The 24806-nt window shown below is 51.7% G+C and overlaps 11 protein-coding genes across 11 annotated transcripts in view; 4 read left to right on the top strand and 7 right to left on the bottom strand.

The window, feature by feature from the left end:
* BDZ99DRAFT_448242 (HET-domain-containing protein) overlaps nucleotides 1-2480 on the bottom strand; it is a gene marked incomplete at its 3' end in the record, with an annotated part of 2676 nt that extends 196 nt beyond the window's left edge. Inside the window, exons 1-3 of the mRNA XM_033718053.1 lie at nucleotides 1548-2480; nucleotides 450-1497; nucleotides 1-377 (exon numbers count right to left, since the gene is read on the bottom strand). The exon at nucleotides 1-377 is cut by the window's left edge and continues 196 nt beyond it. Coding sequence (XP_033573700.1) covers nucleotides 1-377; nucleotides 450-1497; nucleotides 1548-2437 — 2315 coding nt within the window. The remainder of the gene's footprint in view (nucleotides 378-449; nucleotides 1498-1547) is intronic.
* A 434-nt stretch (nucleotides 2481-2914) lies between these two features.
* On the top strand, nucleotides 2915-3406 carry BDZ99DRAFT_573468 (uncharacterized protein). Its single transcript, XM_033728299.1, has one exon. The coding sequence runs from the start codon at nucleotides 2935-2937 to the stop codon at nucleotides 3268-3270; it is 336 nt and encodes a 111-aa protein (XP_033573699.1). The 5' UTR covers nucleotides 2915-2934; the 3' UTR covers nucleotides 3271-3406.
* A 4795-nt stretch (nucleotides 3407-8201) lies between these two features.
* On the top strand, nucleotides 8202-9841 carry BDZ99DRAFT_448235 (uncharacterized protein; the record flags this gene model as incomplete). The annotated part of the gene is made up of 2 exons (XM_033718052.1): nucleotides 8202-8813; nucleotides 9177-9841. The coding sequence occupies 2 exons, from the start codon at nucleotides 8202-8204 to the stop codon at nucleotides 9666-9668; spliced, it is 1104 nt and encodes a 367-aa protein (XP_033573698.1). The 3' UTR covers nucleotides 9669-9841.
* Nucleotides 9781-11292, bottom strand: BDZ99DRAFT_465528 (Clavaminate synthase-like protein). The gene is made up of 3 exons (XM_033720563.1): nucleotides 11118-11292; nucleotides 10875-11060; nucleotides 9781-10819 (listed from the first exon to the last, which is right to left on the bottom strand). The coding sequence occupies exons 1-3, from the start codon at nucleotides 11155-11157 to the stop codon at nucleotides 9996-9998; spliced, it is 1050 nt and encodes a 349-aa protein (XP_033573697.1). The 5' UTR covers nucleotides 11158-11292; the 3' UTR covers nucleotides 9781-9995.
* A 443-nt stretch (nucleotides 11293-11735) lies between these two features.
* Nucleotides 11736-13604, bottom strand: BDZ99DRAFT_465527 (uncharacterized protein). Its single transcript, XM_033720562.1, has 5 exons — nucleotides 13285-13604; nucleotides 13133-13231; nucleotides 12697-13082; nucleotides 12581-12648; nucleotides 11736-12527 (listed from the first exon to the last, which is right to left on the bottom strand). The coding sequence occupies exons 1-5, from the start codon at nucleotides 13447-13449 to the stop codon at nucleotides 11935-11937; spliced, it is 1311 nt and encodes a 436-aa protein (XP_033573696.1). The 5' UTR covers nucleotides 13450-13604; the 3' UTR covers nucleotides 11736-11934.
* Nucleotides 13605-15419: 1815 nt separating this feature from the next.
* BDZ99DRAFT_347929 (uncharacterized protein) lies at nucleotides 15420-15695 on the bottom strand (the record flags this gene model as incomplete). The annotated part of the gene is made up of 1 exon (XM_033714456.1): nucleotides 15420-15695. A coding segment is annotated over one exon (276 nt), but the record flags the coding sequence as incomplete, so codon positions are not given.
* Nucleotides 15696-15919: 224 nt separating this feature from the next.
* BDZ99DRAFT_465525 (uncharacterized protein) lies at nucleotides 15920-16699 on the bottom strand. The gene has a single exon (XM_033720561.1). The coding sequence runs from the start codon at nucleotides 16680-16682 to the stop codon at nucleotides 16236-16238; it is 447 nt and encodes a 148-aa protein (XP_033573694.1). The 5' UTR covers nucleotides 16683-16699; the 3' UTR covers nucleotides 15920-16235.
* A 544-nt stretch (nucleotides 16700-17243) lies between these two features.
* BDZ99DRAFT_448227 (LETM1-domain-containing protein) lies at nucleotides 17244-19212 on the bottom strand. Its single transcript, XM_033718051.1, has 2 exons — nucleotides 18490-19212; nucleotides 17244-18440 (listed from the first exon to the last, which is right to left on the bottom strand). Exons 1-2 carry the CDS (start codon nucleotides 19057-19059, stop codon nucleotides 17340-17342), a joined length of 1671 nt encoding a protein of 556 aa, XP_033573693.1. The 5' UTR covers nucleotides 19060-19212; the 3' UTR covers nucleotides 17244-17339.
* Nucleotides 19213-19436: 224 nt separating this feature from the next.
* On the top strand, nucleotides 19437-20715 carry BDZ99DRAFT_465520 (P-loop containing nucleoside triphosphate hydrolase protein). The gene is made up of 2 exons (XM_033720560.1): nucleotides 19437-19836; nucleotides 19893-20715. The coding sequence occupies exons 1-2, from the start codon at nucleotides 19680-19682 to the stop codon at nucleotides 20534-20536; spliced, it is 801 nt and encodes a 266-aa protein (XP_033573692.1). The 5' UTR covers nucleotides 19437-19679; the 3' UTR covers nucleotides 20537-20715.
* A 125-nt stretch (nucleotides 20716-20840) lies between these two features.
* Nucleotides 20841-22256, top strand: BDZ99DRAFT_448220 (putative sorting nexin-4; the record flags this gene model as incomplete). The annotated part of the gene is made up of 2 exons (XM_033718050.1): nucleotides 20841-21042; nucleotides 21108-22256. Exons 1-2 carry the CDS (start codon nucleotides 20914-20916, stop codon nucleotides 22254-22256), a joined length of 1278 nt encoding a protein of 425 aa, XP_033573691.1. The 5' UTR covers nucleotides 20841-20913.
* Nucleotides 22257-23185: 929 nt separating this feature from the next.
* On the bottom strand, nucleotides 23186-24670 carry BDZ99DRAFT_393250 (cell cycle control protein-related; the record flags this gene model as incomplete). Its single annotated transcript, XM_033715837.1, has 3 exons — nucleotides 23186-24324; nucleotides 24380-24523; nucleotides 24634-24670. The coding sequence occupies 3 exons, from the start codon at nucleotides 24668-24670 to the stop codon at nucleotides 23186-23188; spliced, it is 1320 nt and encodes a 439-aa protein (XP_033573690.1).
* Between the last annotated feature and the right edge of the window lie 136 nt (nucleotides 24671-24806).

Raw genomic sequence — 24806 nt, 5'->3', positions numbered from 1 at the left:
GGATGCTCGGCCCCAAGCACCCTCGAGCTCGTCTCCATCACTTGCACAAACAGCTCTTCGGCCTCGTTCCACCGCCCTTGATTGCTGTACGTCGACGCCAGGTTGGCCATGCTGGTCAGCGTGGAAGGATGCTCCGCTCCAATCACCCTGTCTTTTGTTTCTAGCGCACGTTGATGCATCGCTTCGGCCTCTTTATACTTGCCTTGCCATGATAATACTAAGCCAAGACTATTCACGCTATTTAGCGTGTCTAGGTGCTCCGCTCCTAGGATAGCTTCTCTTGCCTGTAAAGCACTATCACCCATCTCCTTCGCTGCGTTGTATTGTCCCATCTCGCTAGCATACCACGCAGCCTTGAAAAGTGCTGATGCCCACGCCTTTAGCGCCTCTATATCAGTCGGCCGGCACCCTACTGCTGACTGAGCATGCGGAAACAGCGCTTGACATACCGTCCAGTTCTCGTGCCGTCCCACTGGGTAGTTATCGTCCATGAGTGTTACGTACACTTTCTTCCAGCTCTCTAGTTCGTTGTACAGCTCTAGCCATTTCTTTATCGAGAACTGCACTAACCGATGCATCTTAAATTCGCTCCCGTCTACGCTTATCTCAACTAGCGAATAGCTGGTTAATATGTAGATATCGTCTTCAAAGTGGGCCTCTGCATCATCTTCTTGCCGATATCGACCATAAAGAAGCGACTCCGGGATAGCCTGCCTGTCGAAAAGGCTCATCAAAGACAGCAGCCGGGCCGCTGTGGGCATCTCCTTCCGGATGTGTGCGAACGAGATCTGCCAGGTGGCAATGATGGAGTTAGACGCTCTGCCGTCCCTGCGATCGTCTCCTACGTCCTTCGTAAGCAGACGGGCTCGGTCATAGTCGTTTCTGCGAACTTCGTCTATGTATCGCGAGATGGTCATACGCGGCGCTCTCTGTTCAATATAAGCCGCCGCCTGCGTGATGGCAAGGGGCATGTGGTCGAGGGCTTGAAGTAGTTCGATCGCGTTGTGCTCGTTCGCATTGAAGCTGAGCTTCACCTGGAGAAGAGCTAGTGCTTCGCCCTTGTCCATCGGCTTGACCTCCACGAGGCAATCTCCGCGTCCCATTAGTCTGTGCGCCACATCTCGGCTCCGAGAGGTGATGAGGATGGACCCATTTGGCGATTGCGGTAGGAAGTCTGACAGCGGCTCTGCTGCTTGAGCCGGATTGCCAACTCCCGCCGCTTTCGCCCTGCCGAGTAGAGGGAAGAAGACGGTTGAATCATCAGCGTTGTCGACAACCATCACCCACCGCCCGTTCGACTCGTCGCATAGCCAGCTTCGGACGAGCTGGAGGACGTCTGCTTTGGGGTTGTCCCACCCATCCATCCTCGTCGCTTGAACAATTCTACGATAGCCTTCCTCGAACCTCGCTCGTGTGCTTGCATGCACCCAAAACACCCACGTTGTCGGCGACTCGTCTCGCACCTGGTAGGCATATTCGATGGCGATCTGGGACTTCCTGTGCAGGCTATTAGCGTTGGCGTTACGCTTGTGAGGTACAGCACTCACCCAACGCCTCCAAGTCCGACAAGTGCCGCGCGAGCTGCCGGCCTGGCGCAGATCTGGCGTACCTGGTTGAGGCTGTCGCGGCTGATGAAGTCGGCATCCCGCCGGAAGGGGACGGTTAAGGACGGGGGGGGCTTAGCAGGCGGTTGGTCCTTTAAAGGCTCTTCAATCTCCTTCCGCAGCCGAATTAACGCTTTCTTCTGTCCTTCGCCGTATATAAGTGGCATGTGGATGTTGAAAATGCATAGCAGAGAATATGCCGCATCCTCTTCGCGTTTTGTTTCTCGTCTTGCAGCCCATGACATGCGCTCATCCGTCGTAAAACAAGACATAGGGCTTCCTCGAAGGGCTTGAATGGCGATTCCTGTTATCTCATGGAGAGATTGTTCTAGTGATCGCTTGTCGCCAAGCCGTGTTCCCTGCTTGGAGAAGAACTCAACGGATGCCGGGGCAATAAGCTCTTGAAGTGTCCAGCCACGACTAAACCATTTGCTTTTTTTAAATGATGGTTTCCATCTCTGAGAGGATTTGCCATCTTCATTAGGAGGGCTGTCTGAAACATCAGGCAGATACACGTAGCATCTTGCTGCATCCTGGTACCAGCAAAACATGGAGTTGATGGCTTCTGAAAGCTCAGCGCTGCTTGACTTGTCAATGCAGCAGGTGTCTATCCAGAAGTGTTGGAGGTCGTTCCTGGCAGCTTGTTTCCAACAAAATTGGATCTTTGTATAGCCAGCTTTGCTCTTGCCTGTACCTTTCACTATGTCTTTAAAAGTGACCTCCTCGTCATCCGCTCCCCATCTGTGTGAAAGAACAGCGTAAGGTGGAATATTCTTCCCGACATATTCGACCAGGCTGAATTCCCCGGCATCGTTAAGCTGCAAAAGACGCATGAGAGGATTGCTGGAGGGCTCTAGGCAAGGAAATAATTGCAATAGACGTAAGCAGGACGTGCATAGGTTGAGCAGTCAAAGGACTATGACTTGTGCTGGCTGGAAAATTCATAGAATAACACCCTATGGAAGTTGCAGATGTTGGGCCAGGCAGCAACGCGGCTGAGCTTTAGCATCTTCACATCACGTGACATAGCAATAGCGCTTAATCAGCAACTTTATACGGTGGTGAGAATGGTTTAGCACTCGACGTTGCCACCGTTCCCGCACCGGCTATACCCTTGTCAGCTCAAGCTGTGTACCTTCTTGTACCGTGGCAAATCACGTGCCTAGACTAATGGTGCCGGATACATAAGGTGTGGTGCCAAGGCTTCCGCTTACTGGTGAAAAGGTGGCGGTCGTGTATCCCTTCGCACGCCAAGCCCGTGCCCCAACGTACGCGCCAGCACGTAAACAAGCCAAATAGCTAGTTATTATCCACAATCAAATACTCTACAATGCCACGGACATCTAATAATGTCGACTACGTGCAGAAGGACCCGAAGCCTTACAAACACCCCAAACTTCCCTACCCCAAGCCTACGCCGCTGCCTGCATTCGAGCCACTACAAATCAACAACTACGACGCGCCCGGCACCCCCAATATACCTCCAGGTCTTGATCAGCATGATCCTGTGGCCCTATTCCGCCTATTCTTTACCGATGAAATGGTAGAGAAGATGGTGCGCTGGACGAACGAGTACGCCAAGGATCACCGGCCGTCCAAGGGCTCAGCTACTTCTATTTGCACGGGATGGAAGGATTATATGGCCAAGCTTAACTCTATAGACTAGCTTGTATATAGCTGCTACACGTATTTGAATTGCCTCAGCCGGGTGTAGGCCTCATCACGGGGGCCTAATTCGGAGCCTCTAATTGGCCGAATCCTTATCGATAACTGTGGACGTAAATCAGCGTGCGAAGGGATAGGAGATGAAGTGTGCGTAGCGGTCACCAGTCCTATGAATACTGCTCCGGAGTCGGATTTTTATATATTCCGAGGGTCAGCAAGATAAAGCGAGACTTCGCACAACCACAGGTCAGAGGCCTTAACTACTTGATTATCACGGAACTATCTCGCACTAACCGCCATTGGTGGTCGCTTCATTTGGAGGTACCGATCGACGTGGCGACCTAGCATGAATTTGCCGTGCGATAGCAGCCACAAGGCCGATAACGACTTCCTAACATGGTAGTGAGGTTCTAAGGCTCGGATAACGCCTTTTTATAACAGACGCGAAGGCGACGATGTGAACGTAATTTTCAGGTGGGAGGTGTTATGAATGTTCAACAGTGGGCATAGTACACGACTTATACAGAACTGTAGGAAATATTAATGTGTGCACAGAGTCTGATTTTCTCGCCACGCAGGGTTTCTCGCTACGCAGGGACGCACATTAATGGTTTTAGAAAGCTTCGAATACGAAGTTGATACTGTAACAGTAAATTTTTGAAATTGAAGTGATGAAAGCGCCTACGCAACCGCAACCTCCCACGCGGCTGACAGAAAAACGCGTACACCTAAGCGTTGCGCTAGGCATCTTCCCTCCACCAAATTTTGGCCCGGCCCTATACCAACCACTACTCAACTACCAGCTACATTCACTCATGTCTAGCCCACCTGGCCCACCTAATTTTGAGACGCCTACCAAGGCCCACGTCTAAGGGGCTGTTTCCTACAACAAGGCAAAGGGAGTCACAGGCGAAAATGAGGCTGTCTTTCGCCATTTTGGAGCGGGCTATACAAGAGGATGGAACATGCTTAAAGATCACTTAAGGAGGCACCATAACAACCCAGAGAAAGAGGAGAGAAGAGGGAGGAAGGCCCTAATTGGAAAGAGTGAATTAAGGCTGCTTAAGGGCATCATTCAAGAGGAAGGCTTCGAGGCACGAGCACTCACCTGGGAGCAGCTTACTTTCGAGGCTGGAATTAAGCATCTAAATAGCTCTATTGTTTCTGGGCGAACAGTACAGCGTGCATTAGGGGCAATAAACTATCACAAGTGCATAGCCTGTTGGAAAGGATGGGTGAATGAAAGGACCAGGAAGGATTAAAAGGAATGGGCAGAATATGTGCTCAGGAGGTACCCAGAACCAAGCAATTGGCATAGAGTTCGCTTCTCAGATAAGGTGCATTGGGGCATTAGACCACAATGCACATTCACTTATTCTCTTGCATCCAATTCTCATGCTTCAGTGTCCAATTCTCACGCTTCAGCGTCCAGTTCTTATACCTCAGTGTCCAATTCTTATCCTTCAGCGTCCAATTCTTATCCTTCACAGGCAAGCTTCGAATTATTAGAGAACCAGGAGAGCGCTACTTCCCTAATTGCATTCAGGAACAAGACAAACGCCAGGTTAAGAATGCTCAGAAAAGGCTATATTTATGGGCAGCTGTTGGATACAACTTCAAATCGCCTCTCTCCTTCTATGATGTCCCCTCAAATTTAAATAGAAAGATAACTCTCAAGGTCTATCGGGACCAGATCCTGGAGCCCCTTGCAAAGCCTTAGATCCAAAGGGGTAACAACTTTATCCTAAAAGAGGATGGAGATAGTGGCCATGGCACAGGGAAGAAGAACATTGTTCAGACTTGGAAAGAGCAGAATGGGCTGGAGTACTACTTCAACGTTCACAGTTCACCAGATCTAGCCCTTATTAAGAACTGCTGGCAGCCCCCAAAGCAGCTGTTAACGAGAATGATTTGGGTTAATGTGTGTGATTACTGTGAGTTATGTTCAACTCGGGGTATAATGTTCAAGAAAAAACTCCATCTAATGCGCCACTTTCAAGTGAGCGCCCCATGATGTATGTGCAACTTCTCCTCCTCTATCTTGTCGAGTATATTGTTTATTGTCCAGCCGGCATGTTTCTTAGTGTATCGTCCTTGCCGCCAGAAACATAGATAAACACCAGCTGATTTGAACTGTCGAGAAGAGTTGAAGTCGTAAAGATGTAATCGTTAGTGACCTCCCGGAGGCCCTTCGTCTAGAGAGAATAGTGTGCGATCGCCGAATCGTGTGTCCGCCGCTAGCAATGCTCAAAGCCGTCCTGATTCTTGGCTAGTTGGAATGGCTTTTGGCTAGCTGCGTCAATTTATCCTAGAACTCCCGTCAATTTGCAGGAGAGTCTTTCCTTCACGACATCAATCTACGGGTGGGCAGCTCCACAGGCCTTGCAGTTCTCGGTCTTGAGCTGGTATTGCTTTCCCTTGCCACTGCAAGTTGTGGTGTTCTTGCAAACCCATTGATGCGCGGTGCAGATTTTGACACCGTTCACCTTATTCGGCCTGCAATTACCCTTACCTTTATCCTTCAAGGGGCATTTGTGCTGCGTAGAAGCTCCTCCACGAGGCATAGTGACTGTTGTTGAGAGTGTTTGGTGTGTTGAGTAAGTGTGTTTTGTTGGTGTATAGTGGTGTGTTGAGGATGGTGTGTTGAGGATGGTGTGTTGGTTGTAGACTCTAGAAATCGAGGTACTTCAAATACCTAAAGTTTCTTGCCAAATTGAGTGAATGGTCTTCTTTGGCTTGACGCGGATCTGCTGGCAGTGATTCATGAGCGCGGCTGCTCCCCTGGCAAGAGATATGTCACGCACCTTCGAAATTATACCTCTTGTTATCGAGCCGCAGAGCCGTTTCATACCGAGCATATCGCATGTGAGGAATGAGCGAGCACCAGAACAACTTTATGTGTATAGCTGTAGACTACTGTCTGAGGTGGCCTACCTAGTTTATCGATTGTTCGAAACGATAGACTTGAATTGAGCCCCTCCAGCGGAAGCTCGCGGGCTGTTCGCAGCAGCAGGCAGCGTTAGGTAGCGGCTCTAGGTAAGCTGTAAAGGTGAGTGTCTGCTGTTCAAACAAGCCAGCGCCTGGCGGCATAAAATTCCCCCTGAAGCCTTGGAGCTTACACCAACCATATTCAATCACAACCACCAACACCAACATCCACCGTAAGTCGCAATTCAATCTGCAAGATTGAATATCGGTTCACACCATTTGCTAAGGCTCTCCGCACCCAGAACACATAATCCGTCAACCACGCCCCTCTCACAATGCCCAAGTACTCGCACAACTGCTCAGAGAAATTGAGGGGTACGTAGAACTGCGTAGCTACCAAATCCAAGCCTCAAGGTGATCCGGTATACTGCGCTCTATACCAATGGCTCTGCACCACACGCGAGGAGGCATGGCGTAGCTCTGCTACTAGCTGCCCCATTTGCGGCCAAGCGAGGCCCTAGGATTTGAGTCGTCCCGGTAATCGTTCACCCAATAGGAATGCTCGAGTTTTAGAACTGACATGGCTGATAGGTCTGTAATGATCTGAGAGGGTTTTCATTCCGTTCGACATCGACACTAGGCCATCGATATCTTCGAGCAACATCTCCTTCTCCAGTATTCCTGACAACACACACATGATCTTTTCCACTCGACAGGATGGAGATAGAGGTTGTATCTACTTTGCGGGATGCTCACTTTATGGTGGCGCATCTGAGCTTTGGCTTGGACACTCGTATATCAATCAATCTATACCCCTAAATTGTGCCTGATAGCCATGTTTGAAAGTGACGTAACATAATTTATATATGTCTAATGACAACTCCTATTTGAGAAATCCCTAGATGCGTATAATCGATGTAATTCGTCTTAAATCTTTTAAAGAACTAGAAAATACTTCACCAGTTTAGAATAGCTAACGTCACCTTTTGAGAAGAGTAGGGCGAACATCGAATATCCAATCGCCGTCTTATAATACACAGTCTTTTATCTGAGCCAAGACATTGTTGGAGTTAGAGCGGTTGCTCTCGAAGAATCTAATGGAATGAGGTTGAAGTCGGATTTAGGTGGAGGGAAGAATATTGATTAATAAGCATGCTAGGCACACTAACGTAGTCGGCAAGCTAGTGGGCCATGCAAGCTAGTGGGCCACCCAATTATTGGTGCGATTTAGACCTTTTAGCACCCTAGCAATCTTAACAATCACAGAATATTCCAGGTTGTGACTTAGGATAATGATATCCGTGGTTATTTTAATATCATCTGTTAATTTTTTAGATCTCTTGATAGCCCTGTTTAGCCGCAGTAAAATGTTGCCTAGTTTTGGCCCCTAAAATCAAGTAATACCTACAATATAATAGGATTACGCTGCTATACTGCTCCAAACATTCTCTTAGCTATTAAAATGAGCTAGATAGTATATGCAATCTTAAAGCTATACTTTATATCTCGTAGTTGTTGAGATTGCTGGGGTGCTAAAAGGTCTAAATCGCACCAAAAATTGGGTGGCCCACTAGCTTGCATGGCCCACTAGCTTGCCGACTACGTTAGTTAACTAGTTGACTACTTCCCAACTTCACGGGCTTCATCGACAAAGGAAAATGTAAGATCTTATTTTCACTCTAGACAATGTCAAAGTAGTGATCAGTAGACTAATCTGATGATGTGTGTTTGCTGCCTGCGAGGACATTGTTCAGTCGTGTCCAAATAGGCATTGATTCACCAATAGGCACCCTCTGCTTTGACAATTCACCTGTGAAACTAGCATTTAAGTTCTTTCCTTCGCTCGCTGCATTTCTCCTACACTTGCGACTCTCCACACAGCACAACCACACCCCAACCCTGAACCTAACTTCTCTTCTATACCTTGGTAGCAGCCGCCTACTATGTCCACCTCCTCAACCAGCTGGTGACTTAGCTAGCAAATAGACCGAAAAGCTAGCCGCTATGAATCCAATCGCTGCTCCAGCAATAACCCCAATCTCACTCCAGCGGAGCGAAGACCGTCTCGGTATCGATAAAATTCCTGAACCTGCCGACAACGATGATGCCGCTCTAGATCATGACGGTGCCGCTTCCGACAACGACGATGCTGCCTCCGACATCTCTGAAACCTCGACCGTTCGTAACGAGCAAGAACCCTTTGAGTCTTACAAGACTCGTGTCCTTGCCCTTTGCCGCGCGCTTTGGCCCGCCGCGGGACTAGATGCATTCCAGATCGATCGTCTTCGAGGCGGCTCCTTCAATCGAATCATCAGCATTACTATTCATCCCCACCACGCGAAGAAGCACTCAGCGGCCTACTTTCTGACACGACTGAGGCGTTTCTTCGCCTTCTGTCTCGGATCCGTCGAGCAGGAGCAACTGCGCCAATACATTCTCCGTATACCGCGTGTCGATGATCCGGATATCACTTATGAGATCGCTATGTTCCGATATGTAGCTCACCATACATCGCTCCCCGTCCCAGGCATCACTCACTTCGATCTGACCCAAGATAACGCCCTCTCTCATTCCTACTCCATCCAAGAGCGAATTCTCGGCTCTGATCTCAATGCTGTCTGGGACACACTCAACCACCAACAGAAGATTTCGGTCACCAAGGAGTGGGCGCGAGTACTTTTAGATATGCAAAAAGTCCGCCAACCATACGGAGGTTTCGTGTCTCCCAAGTCTATTCGGGAAGGAACAGATGAACCGCCTGAAATTTTCCGCATAGAAGTTCCCCGTCGTGGATGGTACCAGGGACCGTCACCCCTTACAGACATTACATCTCCTGCTCAACCAGAATCCGTCCTAGATTTCTACCTGGATCTAGCTGCACGAATGCATGCCGAGGATGCTGATAGCTGGGGACTTATGCAGGATACTTATGGGGACATGTGGATTAATGTGGGCAAGATCGCGACTGAAATGAGCGAGATGGGCTTTTTCTCCGACACCACATTCTCCCTTTGCCATCTCGATTTCTTCGCTCGCAACGTCATTGTCGAGGTCCGCGACGAATCTACTGTCACCATCCAGGGCATCCTTGACTGGGACAGCGCTGTCTTTGGTCCCGAATTCCTGGTCTGCGCTGCACCGCATTGGATCTGGACTCCGGACGAGGACTGCGAAGAAGATGACGAGACCCAAGCCCTCACTGACCCCAAAACCCTCGAGGGACAAGAGTTGAAGCGCACCTTCGACGAAGCTGTTGGCCCTGAGTTTCTTCGCTATGTCTATGAACCGCCGTATCGCATGGCTCGGGCGATGTTCAATCTTCTCCGTGAAGGCGCTCATTGCGATTGGGATCGCGACCAGTATACCAAATTGGCGAAAGACTGGGAAGAGTTCAAATCTTCCCGCAGGAGCGCTTCTGGTGAGAATCCTTTCGACACTCCCTCGATCGATTCTTCTACTTCCGCTGTCTAACCCTCAGGACCTCGACACCCCCGGATGAGGATTTGCTAAAATTGTTTGAATCACAGTTCTAAGGTGCTCCTTACCGATGGCATAGAGGGTGTCTTCATAAGGTATTTGCATAACGGGCTGAATGTTTTCTAGCATGGTGTTTGGAGGATTAGCTGGCCACATAGATCTTCCACTCTCAATTACCATAACTGTACAAGTCCAAGGAACACTCCTAATACAAAGAACTTTGAAACCCCAACACAAGCGCTGTTCCTTGCTTCTGTGATTTTATTGAATAAATCTATAACAGTAAATTGAAGATAGTCCAAACCAGCGTGATAGAAGCACTTACGCAACCGCAACCTCCTTCGCCGCGACCACAGGCACCTTCTCCCCCTGTGCCTCCTGCGCCTTCTTATACCGCTCCGCCCTTCCATAACTATCCGAATAACCCCCCAACACCGCCTTCTCCACCGTCGTCGGCGCATACTTACTCTCCTCCCCCTCCCTCTTACAATTCGGCAAACACTCAATCACATAATCCGGATTCCCACTAAAGAAAAACGGAATCGAATACCTCTCCTTCCCGGAGCGATTGATCACCCGATGCAAATTCGAGATATACCGATCATTCGACCACCGCATCATCAAGTTCCCCAGATTCACCACAAACGCGCCCTTAATCGGCGTCACGTCGAACCAGTCCGCCACCTCCTTATCCCACACCTGCAGCCCGTCGACCTCGTCCTGCATCAGGATCGTGATGCCGCCGAAGTCCGTGTGCGCGCCGATCCCCCGCGCGAGCTTCGCGTCCGAGTCGGACTGCTGCGGCGGGTAGTGCAGCAGCCGCATCGTCGCGACGGCGCCCGCGGCGTAGGCACTGAAGAAGTCCTCGGGCAGGTCGAGCGTGAGCGCGAGCACTTTGAGGATGTCCTTGGCTAGCGCGACGGCGGCGTAGTAGTATGCTTGTGTGGTGCGCTTGAAGTCGTCGACGCCCGCGAGGCCGGCGGGCCACACGTTGGGCCCGCTGTTGAGGCGCTTGTTGACAAAGTAGGGGTGCGTTTTGGGGATGTCGTCGCCGACGTAGAAGCCCTCTTTGAGCTCGGGCTGGGTGCCTTCTTCGAGGATTTGGGAGCGCAGGAGCTCGTAGCCGCGGTTCCAGGTGTTGGTCTCTGGGGGGAAGGTTAGGGGTTGGTTCTTGGCTGAGGTAGTGAGAGTAGGGCTTACGTAGTGAGACTTTGGATTTTTCTTCTAGAGGTAAGTCAAAGAACTTTTTGTTCCAGTTCATGACGCCCTCCTGTAGCTCTAGTGGGATGGGATGCCCGGTGATCTGGAAGAAGCCATTGTGCAGACAGCACTGGCGTACGTCGTCGACGAGTTTCTGTTTCGCGGTGGCATCATTGCCATAGAAAGCTGTGCCATTCAATCAGCTCAACGGAACAAAATATATCAAACATTGAATGAGTATACCCGAGAAGTCCAAGATCGGCGGCGCACGTTCAGTTTTCATGATGCTCGGCAGAGATATTTTTGCTGACTAATGAAAAGGGATCTCAACTCCAAACTCGTATTGCTCGTCCTCTCCGCTGCAATAGTCATCTTTTTAGTATCATGTGTCATTTCGGTGATGCATCCTTGCCACCCTTCTAACGGTATCACTATGCGTAGCTCTATCGCATTGGTGGGGCTGGGAGTGGAACTCGATCACCTTACACTCCTCCCCCACTTTTGGTTATCGGCACCCTTGGTGCCGTTGCTGCCGGGTGATCCTATCTCAGCCCTATGCAGAGAATAGGCGTGCAAAGACCGTAGGGTTCTGGATCACTGGGATCTCGAAGTTGAGGTTACTGCTATTGCCGATTTTGAAGATAGGGAAGTGATTTAGCCGGACGCAATAATCAAGCATCGCATACTTTGCATTCTAAGTCTCAATTGAGAGACTAGATCCCTTCAGCATATGATCCAGGTATATCGCTTTTGAGGCACTGGGGAGATGTTCAAGTCAAATGCGCTCTCAATCAAAAGGCTCTCGCAGCCTATAACTCAAAATTACTACAGGATGAAAGGGCGTCAACTCGTAACTTTGCCCTCCCTATAAAATCATCTGCAGAATGTTCAACCAACAAACGGATATCCAAAACCAACTACGCCACACACAGCCAACTACGCCACACACAGCCAACTACGCCATACACAGCCAACTACGCCATCCTATACACCAAGCATCCCTAAAGGGACATGTGCCACTCGCCATTTCCCGCTAAACCCCATGAACACCCGCAACGCTTCATCCATCCTCCTCATCAATCGTATTCAAGCTCCTCCGATCAAGCTCAACCGTCCCATCCTCCAATCCGTGTGTCTCAATATACTCCTCCAACGCGCCCACTGCCTGGTTGACCAGCTCTAGCGACGTCGACTGACGGCTAGACCTGCCATCGCTTGGCTCGATATACCAGCTTTCTCGATCAATCTCAATGAAGACATCCTCGGACCCCGTATTGCGCGGTCTGATATATATCTCCCGCGTGATGTGCCCGGTCTTCGCGCCCACGGTTTCTACCGTCGACGCTTTCGTCGTCGTCTTGAGGATAGACTTGACCCCGCCTGACCCGAGTCTTGGAGGAGACCGTGTCATCTCAACGGAGCTCACATCAAGAGATTCATCGGGGGTGGAGGTGGGAGGCGGGGGAGGGCGGAAGGGTAAGGAGCGGCGCGTTTGCTTTGAGAGATTAGTGACGGGCTGGCCGTAGCGGGACGACAAGTCGCGGGCTTCCCTGAAGAGGATGCGGAAGAGGGGATGCATGGTTGCGAGCGAGGCGACGATGATGCCGATGCCGGGCTCGATGGTGGACCAGGTGGCTGCGGTGGCGGAGTTCCCTGGGAAAGGTTAGCAGAGGAGATGTGTGGCATCCACAGTGATGAAAACCTACAGAAGAAGCCTTCGCGACGGAACGCCCCGTTGATGTAGAAACACCGAACAATCGAGCAAATGCTGCCGCTGTCGAGATGTCAGAGCAGACTCGTAGCATGCTTGGAGGATACGTACACAGCACCGAGAGCTAGAATGAAGCCGAATGAGACCTTGGTCCTAGTTCCCATATTCGCGTTCCAGAGAACAGGTATCGGCAATGTTGCGAAGATCCAGTCGGTAGCCACGTTTATCGCGCCATGCAGATATAGAAAAACTAGGCTTATACTGCGAGGCGCACAATGCCCTGCGATCATTCTTGGAAGGAAGTCGCCTACGTCTGTGCCGCAGCGGAAGACGATGAAAAAGAGAACCGCTATGCTCGTAAGGGTGCTGACGGCCACCGTGGCGTAAACTACAAAGCGCTGCCACTTTTTAATCACGATGCGGTTGAAGAGTAAACCGAGCGAGACTTTGAGGAAGCAGATGGTGGCAATGTAGAGGCAAAACGTGGCAATACTCCACTAAAATGCGTCAGGATAGTCCCGCTCAATACGTGCCAGAGGATACGAACATTGGTGATCTTGGTTTGCATGTCATAGTTCATAATCGCTGTGTTGCCTCCATATGATAAGAGAACGAGGAAAAAAGCACAGTATAAAGTGAACATGAGCTAGAGAGTCTTGGTCAACGACAGGCTTGTGGTACACCAAACGGAGAAGTTACCTGTGCTAATATCATCCAAGTATCATCCCAACCAAACACACGGATCAGTCTTCCTCGAACGTAAATGCGCAGAATGACGAAGATCCAAGTGGCCACCAGGAAGGCCATCACGACATGCTTTTCCAGGAGTTCGCGTGCCTCCAACTGCTCAGGAGTATAAGACATCGTAGAACAAGGCTGAGGTTACCGAATTGGAGCAAAGGCTGTTGGCACAAGCCGTGAACGATGATATGGCTGTCGATCGACAATGGGGTTACATGAAGTCCCACCACGAATATAAATGTCCTAGCATCAAGGGGCAATCGATTCGCCATTGTGATGAACATCTAGCGGCGCATTTGGAATCCAGATTCTGGAACATGAAATCAAGTAACCGTGTGATAACGCAAAGACAACGAGACCAATCAACGTACAAAAGGACTCAACTCCTTCGCAAGAGTTGGAGTTGACCAGGGTTACCAGGGTAGATGTGGCTACTACTCTACAAACTTTTGACCAGCTATTAACCTTGCCTTAGCGCCATCGGGAGGCGCATCGGGGAGGAGGCGGGTGGCGCTTCCGGCTGAGGCTTACAGGTGGAAGACAGGGATTAGTATCAAGTGTTGGAATTCACACCGATGAGGTCGCCGACAACCAGGGATATGGGAGTTTCTGGGGGCCACAGAAGACGTTCTTGCAGGGGCGGAAATGAGCGGAGATGATTGAGTGTGCCGCCAGAGAGGGGAACCCCTGGGGATTTTGTGAAGAAGCCCAGCTGAGATGTGGTGCTCCAACCTTCGTGACGCGTCTTCGTCTGGAGTTTTCACTCGTGACGCATACAGCCTTTTCCTACGTCTGGCAGCCCAGCACTAAGATCAAGCCACAAGATGGCCGTATAGAGGAGTAATTCCGGACGCCTTTACGGGGAAATAGCGACCTCGCAGCCAATCAATCTTCAGGCCGGCTCAGTATTAGCCCAGAAAAGAAGATATACCGGAGTCGACTCAGGCTCCGCGCTACGTCATCGGACGTAAAGAGAGGCTGTAAATGGCCTCACAAGACATCTCAGAAACAAGAAAGATCTTGCTCAGATACAGGTTGGTCTTGTTGCAGGAGTCTAGGGAGCAAGAACGGGAAGACACGGTGTAAGCACTTACACAGACGAAGGCGTTATGGAGGTCCACTATGTGGGGATGTGGTACTGTTAGGGTACTATTAGGGAAATGCACTTGGTTCTGGGCACGGAAACGAGCCCGGCGGGAGGACCGATCCGTGAAGAGGCAGTGGTCGAAATGTGGGGGCTAAGATCTGAATCGTACATCCATGCGAGCGGGCGGGAGCCCTTCCCCGCCGCAAGCGAGGATCTAGGCTCTACTAGGAGTAATACAGATCCGGTTTGTGGTCTATGCACGCAACATTCAACAACGTAGATCTCCTCCAATTCTTGACCAATAATTTTCCAAAAAAAATACCGAGTCGTAGCCTTGACTTTGCGCTTCAATAATATCCAGAAATATTTTTGAACATTTGGGTTGCCAGTGCTGTATTCAAGTTCAACGTCACGGTGCACGGGCGCCACAAACCGGATCTGTATTACTCAGGCGTAGAACTAGGATCTTAGCTAGGAATTAGCACAGTAAGATCGAGATGCACTGCAGGTGCACATGTTGCGCCATAGCTACTTGTATGGCTGTGGTAGCCTCCGATGAGCAAGCGCTAGATCTATGCGACACCGTATCGGTGAGCTAATCGACACGGGGCTCTCGGGGCTCGGAGCGCTAATCTAAGCATGTTTCTTCAGCGTATCAGCTCGCCTCTATCGAGCCGAAATGTGGGACGTTGAGACGCCTCGCAGCCAACTTTAAAATCGCGATTACTTGCTCAGGTCTGTTCTGCGTCGTCAGCTAGCGTGCTACAAGCCACGTCGCGGTAATTGCGGTACATACATACGGTGGATATATCCACTTTAGGCATCTTGTTCCCACTAGGTTGTTGAGGGGCTTGGAAAAAATGAGGCAAAAATAAGCACTGGATAAAGGTTACCGCGATAGATGACATACCAAAAAATCGTTCTCAGCTGGGATCGCATCTTTCCATTGCTAGGCTAAAAATCATCACCTCTCCGCTCACTGGTTGAGAATCGCCTGAATCCTCTCCAGCCTCCTCCTCGCAGTCGTGAAATCCTCCATCTTCCTCGCCTTCTCCCCCCAGACTGTCCCTCTGACCCCACCTTCCCGAATGAACTCATAGCATAGTGGATGTTCATCATTCTCATCCCCGTAATAGCTCGTCGGCACGTCAACTTCGTAAAACTTAACTCGATCATCTTCATGGAAGTCCCGACCGCCCCTTGGCGGGCCATGATCCATGGCCTCGGCCACTAGCATAACTCGCAATGCAGGGCCAGTGTAGGCGTTGAAGACGTCCTCAATCTCCTTGGGATCGGACCACTCTTCGAACCAGTTGCGTCGGTAGACCAGGGTCTCCAAACATGTGCATTTCGACAAGAAAATTAGCTCTTGTTCTTGCAGTGGTCCGGTCAGCGCCAGGCGGCGGAGCGAAGGAAGCGTGACGTCAGGTCCTGGGTCTTGGAAGAAAGCACTTCGTGTGCTCACCAGCTCCTCGAGCACCGTAAGGCGAGCCAACACGCCGCTGGTAAGTTCATACCTCACAGTCTGCGATACGTTGCCGACAGGGAGGAACAGCGCGAGTCGCTTTAAAGTCGGCGCCACGAGCTTGAGCAGGCTGGTGGCCACCCGAAGATTCTCATACTGATACCACTTAAGGTGACAATACATATGTTAGCGGGTTTTCATAAGTAGAAGGGTGGGAGTAGGACAGAGACGAGGTCCTCTGGTGTTTGTCGTCTTCAAGTGCCACTTAAGTCGTGTGTAAGACCCCATTTTGGCTTCTGTCGGTGTCGGTGTTTAAAGCCACTAAAATAGGTGCTCAACCGCGACTTGAGTGGGTGTTCAAACACGACATGAGTCGTGTTTCAACACACTTCCAGAAACAATGACACCAGCGGACTCTGGTATGTGTACCAGGACCTTACGTACTTCCGGGATGCTATGGCAAAGGTAAAGACTTGTAATTCGAGGCGGTTCGACGTATTGAGGGTTGCCATATATTAATTTGCTGAGCCAGCCGCTGTCGACAGGGCCGGCTTGCGCTCGGATCTTCTCCACACGGGAGGGAGTGTTAAGGTGAAGACAGTGGGTGTAGAGGTAGGGAGACGCAGCTTTGGATATGGGTTTACAGACAAAAAGGAGCGAGTGTAATGTGCGTGTGCGGATATCAGATGGGGGAAACGCAATTGGGACGGCTCCATGAGGGGTGGCGATAACGTGTTCAATGATCTGAAGATAGAGCTCGATCGGAAGAGGGAGAGCAGATGCTGGAAGGAGCGAGGAGGACATCTTGCTTTCCTTTGCTTTCGATGCTTGAAGCCGGATCCAACAAAAAGATGAGGTTGAAATAGAGGTGGGGTCGTCACGTGAGTTATTTGCAGGGTTGATGACTAGATACCTTTGTAAGTTTGAAGCCAGAACAAGTGTCCAAATGCTCTCGAGGATGACTATAGATCAGATTCTTCAAAAATCGTTTCGACGCCTAGTAGATTCTTGGTTTGATATGCTTGATCTCAAAATTAGTTTACGCTCCTTTTGGCATCATATACAACGGTAGGACACCAGTTTGTGCGTTCATGCTCACCACGTCTGAAGCCCTTCGACGCATTAGCATGAATTCAGATAAGATATACAAGTCAAGACGACGCAAACAAGTGCGGCCCCAAACGCTTCTCATTGGCCTATTTCACCATGTCGTTCGGGGTGGCCAGCGTCTTATTAGAAATCCGGAAGCAAGGCTGGAACCAACTGCAAAGAGAGTGCGCAAAGTTATGTCGTAGTACCGTAGTGAGATCATGAAATTGGTGATAATATAGTGTGCGTATTGATACATTGGGTATTTTTGTTCTACGGGGTTTGGAGCCCGGAGCAGCTCCGGGACTCCGTCATGAATGAGAGCTCATGTGTCTATATACATAGAGAATGGCAAGTGGAGATTGCACCACCCTAAGATTTCTCCTTTTGAAGCTTTTGCGTCTCATGCTCCTTATCAGCTTCCTTCTCTTCTTGAAGGAGCTCCTCCCGCTTCTCAGCAGAGGACTTCTCCTTGTCTTTCTCAACGACCTCAGCTTCGTCGGCAGCTTCCTTGATGTCCTGGCCATCAGCCTTCGCAGCAACCTTCTCATCCTCATCAATATTGTCAAGATCCTTCGGCGACGCGTTGGCATTGTGCGCATTGCTCTGGTTCTGTTGGTTCTCCTCGTCGATGAGCTCCTGTTGCTCCTTGAGGACTTCCAGACGTTGCTTGTTGGTAGCAGCGCCCTCGGCGCTGTGCACCTCGAGTTCGATCTCGTGATACAGCTCCTCGGGTATGCTCGATAGCACACCTTGGAGGGCATCAATTTGAGAGTTCATTTCCGCCTCCTTACCTTGAGCATACATGAAGGCGTTGCTCAGCACAAGAAGCGTCGATGGAACGCCGTACTTCAGTCTCAGGTCGAGCCACATCTGCAGATCATCCCGGAGACGACCGGGACTCATACCGTGCGTGCGGAGACCGCGGCTAGCACAAGCCGTCTGCAGCTCTGGAACGGAGAGCGACTCAACACCCTCGAAAGAAATTGCGCGGTCGTCACGCTTAATTTGACGCATGCGGTGACGTACTTGGTAACGGAGGAAGTTGTCCGTGCCGAACGATGTCATGTTCATGTACCGGCAGATGGCAACCAGTTGCGGCCGGGAAAGATTGTCCAAGGTCAAATCATCCTTGAAGATTTTGCAGACTTTGATGACGTCGGCTTGAGTGGGTGTCTCGCCCGTCGTCCGGACCTTACGGAAGAACTCATGGAACTCTTCCCTCTGCGCATTCTCTGTGCTTACAGGCAGACCAGTTTCTTGGAGAGTCTGCCGCAGGAAGCTGCTGACCTCCTTCCGGGTGGCCCGCAGGTTCTTGGCCTTGACGTCCTTGGCACTCTGGCCCTCGTATGTGCTGGGGAGCATGTTGGGGAAGAGCTTCAGAGCTACGGGGAGGAGAAGTTCGGCAAAAGGAACAAGAACGAAGGCGGAGAAGGGGACTAATCGACCCAGATCCTGGACTGTTCTGGTCAACTGTTTGCGGGTTAGCTAGCTCGCATTTCATTGAAAAGAGATACATTACCTGTCTGTGCTCCCTCCGCGTGAGTTCGTAACCAGCAGCCATTCTTACGGCCAGTTTTGAACTGATCCTGACCTCGGTAACGAGCAGCTTCGTTCCATCCCAGTAATGGTTGGCTTCCCGCTTCACCTTCTGCCAAACTGTGAGCTTCTTCTCATCCTCTTTCTTCTTGGCAAGCTTCTTTTCTTCGGTTTTCTTCTCAGTAGCCTTCTCCGTAGCTAGCGCTGTGAGCGTTTTGTCGTCCGAGGGCGCCGCCTTGGAGGCCGAAGCAGATACATCTTTGGGAGCGGTGGGATTTGTCAAGACTGCGTCGCTGACAGTTGCCTGCTCCTTGATGGTTGGAGCTTCCTTGGGAAGCGGTTTCTTGGCTTGGTCAGCATTGAAGCCGAGGGGCGGATAATCTCCTCCAGGACCCGAGGATGTCGAGGTGTCGGTCGCCATAGCCCGGTGCGGGAGCAGTATGGCAATTGCTGTAACATATTGCGGCGCATGTCTGGAGGTGCGTGGGAAGACTCTTGCGCCGTTCCTGAGCACCAGGGGCGCTGCCTTAGACGCAGAGCGCTGGAGATACATGGCGGAGCGCCGGACCGGCAGGGAAGAAGTAAGGAGCGACTATCAGACGAAAGAAAGAAACGGTGTGTAGACGGCGGCAGTTGGCGATGGGGCAGCGTGTTGGTGAAGGGTGGCTGATGAAGGAGTGATGGTGGAAGTGAAGGATGAACAAGGTGCGGTTTGCGCTGGCCGTCGGCTTCGGCATGGCGTGGATTTGCGCCCAGGAACAGGCCAGCCAAGCCCCTCGTCGCCCGCCTGGAGGACCCAGCATGTGCCAGTCCAGTTGCGCGGCGTGCCGGAGGGCTCGGCCTGCGACCGGTGCCTCCAGCGGCCCTCAACAAATGACGAGGGCGTGTCCCGTGCATTCACCTCCGGTTCCCCTCATCAACACTCATCGCCTCCGCCTCAACATCCTCATCTTGCCCCGTTCGCTTCGTGCTCACGCCGTGCACACCTCGTCCTCGCCTGTATAACTGCTGAACTGTATTACTACCTATATATTCCCTTCACTATGCATATCCGATAGCCTCCGGTGTACTTCCCTTTGGCCCTACAGGCTCCCATTCCCCCGGCGTTGCGAGAGGAATATATCTATTGCCACGTATCCTCGAGTCATTGCAGCCAGACGGCCCTCACCCACAATGTCTCTCACGCGCGCAGCCCGCATCATTCTCGTGGGCGCACCCGGCGTCGGCAAGGGCACTCAAACCGATCGACTCATGAGAAAGTTTCCGGAACTGGCCTCAATCAGCTCGGGCGACCTTTTGCGGAAGAATGTCAGGGAGCGCACTCCTTTGGGTAGGCGTAGAACATTCGAATTCTCTTGTTCAAGTCTGACAAACCGTGACGCGCAGGCATCCAAGCCGAGTCCAAGATGAAGGCCGGCGTATTGGTCCCGGACACTATGATTCTCCGTCTGATAATAAACGAACTCACAAACCGCGGCTGGCTCACCAACGACACAATCAGACCCTATACTGTCTACTCGTCATCTATTGGAATGGACCAGGAGGATACCGTAGACTCCGTCTTCATTCCGTCCGGACTGCGTACCAGCAAGTACAACTACTCCGACCATCCCTCGGCGTCGTTCATCTTGGACGGCTTTCCACGCACAGCTGCCCAGGCGTCTCAACTGGACGACCTCATACCGATCAACCTCGTAGTCAATCTGGACACGCCCACTGACATAATCATCGACCGGATTTGTAATCGGTGGGTGCATGCGCCATCCGGGCGAGTCTACAATACGACTTTCAATGCGCCCAAGGTCGAGGGCAAAGACGATGTTACCGGCGAGCCCTTGACGCGTCGGGAAGACGACGATCCGGAAGTGTGGAAGGAGCGGTTGAGGCATTTCAAGGAGACGAGTTTACCTCTCCTTGAGCACTATGACAAAATGGGAGTTCTTTGGAATGTTAAAGGGAACACCAGCGATGAGATCACCCCTCGTCTCATCAAGGAGTTTGGAAGGAGGTTTGGCGCTCTCGACAATTAGAGAGGTCAGCCAGGCGTTTTTGGGTTGGGCGACTGTTTATTCACGTCAACAATCCGGCTGACTGCTGGGTTCTATTCTTTTGTATATATTCCCTAGGCACCCTACAGCAGCCAGGCCAGAGACTTACCCACTGCGGGATGATTATTTGTATCAACACGAGCGTGCTCTATTTCTACCAATGCCATTGACTATGTAATGATGCGTCGTGAGTAAATCGTTTGCGTCCGCTTTGATATTGGAGGGGAAAGCGCCGATGACGCCGACTCGCCGTTTCAACCTCCAGAGCTCTCCAACTTCTCTCAATCCGCATAACTCCACCACAAACTCCTCCAGCGATCTTTACCTAGCCACTGTCACAAACAAGACCTTTGCCCAGCATGGATGGCCAGCCCACTTACGACACCGACGATTTCTCCGAAGGCCGTCTGGAGTGCACCGTCTCCCAACCCCAGAAGGAACTCGACGGTACCAAAGACGCCTACATATCCTACCTCGTCTCCACAAAGGTACCCACGCCCTCCCTAACCCCCCCTCCCCAACCCTCCCTCTAAACCCTCTTCCCTCCTCACAGTCCGACTTCCAAACCTTCCAACGCTCCGACTTCGCCGTCCGCCGCCGCTTCACCGACTTCGTCTTCCTCTTCAAAACCCTCTCGCGCGAGTACCCGCAATGCGCGGTGCCGCCGCTCCCAGACAAGCACAAGATGGCGTACGTGCGCGGCGACCGCTTCGGGCCCGACTTCACGCAAGGCCGCGCGCACAGCCTGCACCGCTTCCTGAAGCGGCTGACGCTGCACCCGGTCCTCCGCCGCGCGATGCTGCTGATCCTCTTCCTCGAGAGCCCCGACTGGAACCAGACGATGAAGGGGCGCCCCTTGCGCGGCGCCAGCATGTCGTCCGCCGGCGACGCCGACGCCGACTCCGGGCTGATCAACACGCTGGCCGACACCTTCGTCAACGCCTTCACGAAAGTGCACAAAGCCGACAAGCGCTTCGTCGAGGTCAAGGAGAAGGCGACCAAGCTGGACGAGGACCTCAGCAACGTGGAGAAGGTGACGGCGCGGGTGGCGCGGCGGCAGGCGGACCTGGAGACAGACTACGGCGATTTGGCCGTGCAGTGCCAGAAGCTTAATGTGCTGGAGCCCGGCGTGGAGGCGGCGCTGACAAGCTTTGCGAGCAGCGTCGACACGACGTCACAGGGCCTGCGGGGGCTGAAGGAGCATACGGACCAGAATTACCTGGGCTCGTTGAGGGATATGGAGGCGTATATCGTCGCGCTTAAAGGCCTCCTCAAGACCCGCGAGCAGAAACAACTCGACTTCGAGGCTTTAACGGACTACCTCGCCAAAGCGGCGGGTGACCGTGATAGCCTAGCCTCGCAATCAGGCTCCAGCGGGCTGGGCGCGAGCGGCTATCTGCGCAGTAAACTCGAGGACGTACGCGGCGTGGACCACGAGCAGGCACGACGGCAACGGTTACGCAAACTCGAGGTCGACATCGAGCGGTTAACGCGGGAAGTCGAGATGGCGAAGAAAGCCACAGAGGCGTTTGACGAGCAGACGATGAAAGAGGTCGCGGATTTCGAGCGCATCAAGGCGGTTGAGTTCAAGGACACGCTGGGGGATCTGGCCGATGCGCATATCGGGTTCTTCCAGGGGACCATCGAGACGTGGGAGAAGTTTGTCAAGGATATGGAGAAGGAGGGGGTGGTGGCCGCTTGAGTAATTGATAAGAGCATGAAGCCTGCAACTCTTGTATCATTTGGCCCACGGATGGGTGGGAAGGCGTCCCGGTTCTCATGCGCTGCGGCGCTGGCTTGAAGGTTTAATGGGCGGCTTCACTTATTCGTTCGAGGCTTGTAGCTGTTATCAATGCTATTGATAATGTGCTACTATGGGATGTGAATTGTAGTGACAACTTATGTGATGATAGTCCGCTTGTACAGTGCCTTGCCAAAGTTCTGGGCGCAGTTGTTTACTACCGTTGGAAGTGCTTTGGCACATTGAAAATCTTTATATAAGGTGTAAAGTCCTGAAGGCTTAAATCAAAGAATTTTCACACGTTGACAGCCAGCCTCCTTGCCGCTGTCAGTGGTGCTTCCGCGCCTCATCATAAACCCGGACGAGATGACAAAGACGGCATGGCAAACTTGTGCCTGTCCTAGTACTGTATGTCCAAATCTTAGTATGAATCAGAGACGTCCACCATGTTTGTGAATTAGCAGCAACAATCACAAGCACAGGGCAGAAAACTAAAATGTTGACCGAATGTAATTCAGATAGACCACTCTATAGCAAAGAAAAGACCATTATCGTCATCGATGACACGTCTAAAGTGGAAATAGCTTCCACGGCCGTGCCAAGATAACCAAAAGGACCAGCAATCCCTAGATACAGAGCCGCATGGATGAGAAAGGAGAATGAAAAAGTAGCAAGCAGGGTCTCTCGATGGAATAAACAGTCAGCAGTCCCCGTTTTCTACCCATCATGATCATGATGCGTCGTAAAGGGAGCAGTTCACAAGAAATCGACAAACGCCGAGATGCCATGGTGTAAATGCCTCCCTCTCACGCTTTTTGTTCCGAATGGAATGGTTGTGTCGCCCAACGCCAGGCAGACGACACACGCATAAAGAGCCACCAGATCAGAAATCAATGTACCAGCGGGGCATATTGCTGGTATTGATGAGAAATAGGGCGCCCTTGTAGATCAATACTTAGATCAAATCTATTCAAATTCATCAGTAGTCTGTATTTAGTTAGGCCGAAGTGCATGATTCGGGACTTACCAGCAACGTTCATGGGCATCTCCTCAATCTGGGTGCTGTAGAACTGTTCGATTTCGCGCATCATGCGCACGTCCTCGGCGGTGACGAAGTTGATGGCAACGCCCTTCCGTCCGAAACGACCACCACGACCGATCCTGTGGATGTAATTCTCGCGGTTGGCAGGCAAGTCATAGTTGATGACAAGGGAGACCTGCTGAACGTCGATACCACGGGCCAAAAGATCAGTAGCGATCAAAACACGAGAAGAACCGGAACGGAACTCCTTCATGATAACATCACGCTGGGGCTGGTCCATGTCACCGTGCATGGCGGAGACGGTGAAGTCACGGGCAGTGAGCTTGTCGGTGAGCCAGTCGACCTTTCTACGGGTGTTGCAGAAGATGACGGCTTGGGTGATCGTAACGGTCTCGTACAGATCGGAGAGGGTGTCGAGCTTCCAATCTTCCTTCTCGACGGCGATGTAGAATTGCTTAATACCTTCTAGGGTAAGCTCATCCTTCTTGACGAGAATGCGGATCGGGTCGCGCATGAACTTGGTGGTAACCTCTAAGACGTCCTGGGGCATGGTGGCCGAGAGGAGGACAACCTGGGTGGATTGCGGCAGGAGCTGGAAGATGTCGTAGATCTGCTCGGTAAACCCACGGGACAACATCTCGTCGGCCTCATCAAGGACGAACATCTTCATGTGGTCGGTCTTGAGGACACGGCGTTGGATCATGTCCTGGACACGGCCGGGGGTACCGACGACGACCTGGGGACCCTCCTGCAGAGCCTTCATGTCATCGCGAACGCTGGTACCACCAATACAGGCGTGGCACTCGACGTTCATAAAGTCACCGATGGCAACCACGACCTTCTGGATTTGTTGGGCCAACTCGCGGGTGGGGGCGAGGATAAGGGCCTGGCAGGCCTTGATGTTCGGGTCGAGCTTCTGGAGGACCGAGATGGAGAAGGTCGCAGTCTTGCCAGTACCGGACTGAGCTTGAGCAATGACATCATGCCCTGGAGAGGTCGTGTTAGAGCCTCACATTCACCGGGTGGGGTGATGTGGACTTACCCTTGATAACGGGCATGATAGCGCGCTGCTGGATAGCAGACGGGCGCTCGAAACCGTAGGCGTAGACTCCGCGAAGGAGCTCGGCCTTCAGGTTCATCGCATCAAAGGAGTCGGTGGTCTCATCGTAGTTCGACTCGATCTGACCTGTTGGGTTGGTGGCGCCGGTCAGAGTCTGCAAGATGGGAGGAAGAGGGTGCGCTCAACGCGAAAAGAAGTGCAAGACATGAGCGAAACTAGAGAACTGATTTACATACCCTCGGGGACATCCTCGAGTCCTTTTCCGTCAGCCATGATTGCGATTAGACAATAGGGACCACAGGCGCAGCGCTGTGATCGTGGGAGAAGGTAGTGGCGGGGCTGAAAGCGGTGGAGATTCTCGTGGAACCCGCCGCGAAGTGAAGTGAAGTTGTACTGGGACTAGATTCCT

The sequence above is a fragment of the Mytilinidion resinicola genome (genome assembly GCF_010093595.1).
Source record: "Mytilinidion resinicola strain CBS 304.34 unplaced genomic scaffold BDZ99scaffold_15, whole genome shotgun sequence".
Lineage (NCBI taxonomy): Eukaryota > Fungi > Ascomycota > Dothideomycetes > Mytilinidiales > Mytilinidiaceae > Mytilinidion > Mytilinidion resinicola.
This window is presented reverse-complemented; position numbering and strand designations above follow the sequence as displayed.

What these genes read in the sequence shown, in the direction of transcription:
- BDZ99DRAFT_573468 (XM_033728299.1), top strand. Translation starts at nt 2,935, where the DNA reads ATGCCACGGACATCTAATAATGTCGACTACGTGCAGAAGGACCCGAAG.
- BDZ99DRAFT_465528 (XM_033720563.1), bottom strand. Translation starts at nt 11,157, where the DNA reads ATGAAAACTGAACGTGCGCCGCCGATCTTGGACTTCTCGG. An exon ending in GCCGATCTTGGACTTCTCGG is followed by an intron (nt 11,061 to 11,117) that starts GTATACTCATTC and finishes TGAATGGCACAG; the next exon opens with CTTTCTATGGCAATGATGCC. An exon ending in AAAATCCAAAGTCTCACTAC is followed by an intron (nt 10,820 to 10,874) that starts GTAAGCCCTACT and finishes CCTTCCCCCCAG; the next exon opens with AGACCAACACCTGGAACCGC.
- BDZ99DRAFT_465527 (XM_033720562.1), bottom strand. Translation starts at nt 13,449, where the DNA reads ATGTCTTATACTCCTGAGCAGTTGGAGGCACGCGAACTCCTGGAAAAG. An exon ending in CTTGGATGATATTAGCACAG is followed by an intron (nt 13,232 to 13,284) that starts GTAACTTCTCCG and finishes AAGACTCTCTAG; the next exon opens with CTCATGTTCACTTTATACTG. An exon ending in TGCAAACCAAGATCACCAAT is followed by an intron (nt 13,083 to 13,132) that starts GTTCGTATCCTC and finishes GACGCATTTTAG; the next exon opens with TGGAGTATTGCCACGTTTTG.
- BDZ99DRAFT_465525 (XM_033720561.1), bottom strand. Translation starts at nt 16,682, where the DNA reads ATGTCCTCCTCGCTCCTTCCAGCATCTGCTCTCCCTCTTCCGATCGAG.
- BDZ99DRAFT_448227 (XM_033718051.1), bottom strand. Translation starts at nt 19,059, where the DNA reads ATGTATCTCCAGCGCTCTGCGTCTAAGGCAGCGCCCCTGGTGCTCAGG. An exon ending in CGCGGAGGGAGCACAGACAG is followed by an intron (nt 18,441 to 18,489) that starts GTAATGTATCTC and finishes ACCCGCAAACAG; the next exon opens with TTGACCAGAACAGTCCAGGA.
- BDZ99DRAFT_465520 (XM_033720560.1), top strand. Translation starts at nt 19,680, where the DNA reads ATGTCTCTCACGCGCGCAGCCCGCATCATTCTCGTGGGCGCACCCGGC. An exon ending in CAGGGAGCGCACTCCTTTGG is followed by an intron (nt 19,837 to 19,892) that starts GTAGGCGTAGAA and finishes CGTGACGCGCAG; the next exon opens with GCATCCAAGCCGAGTCCAAG.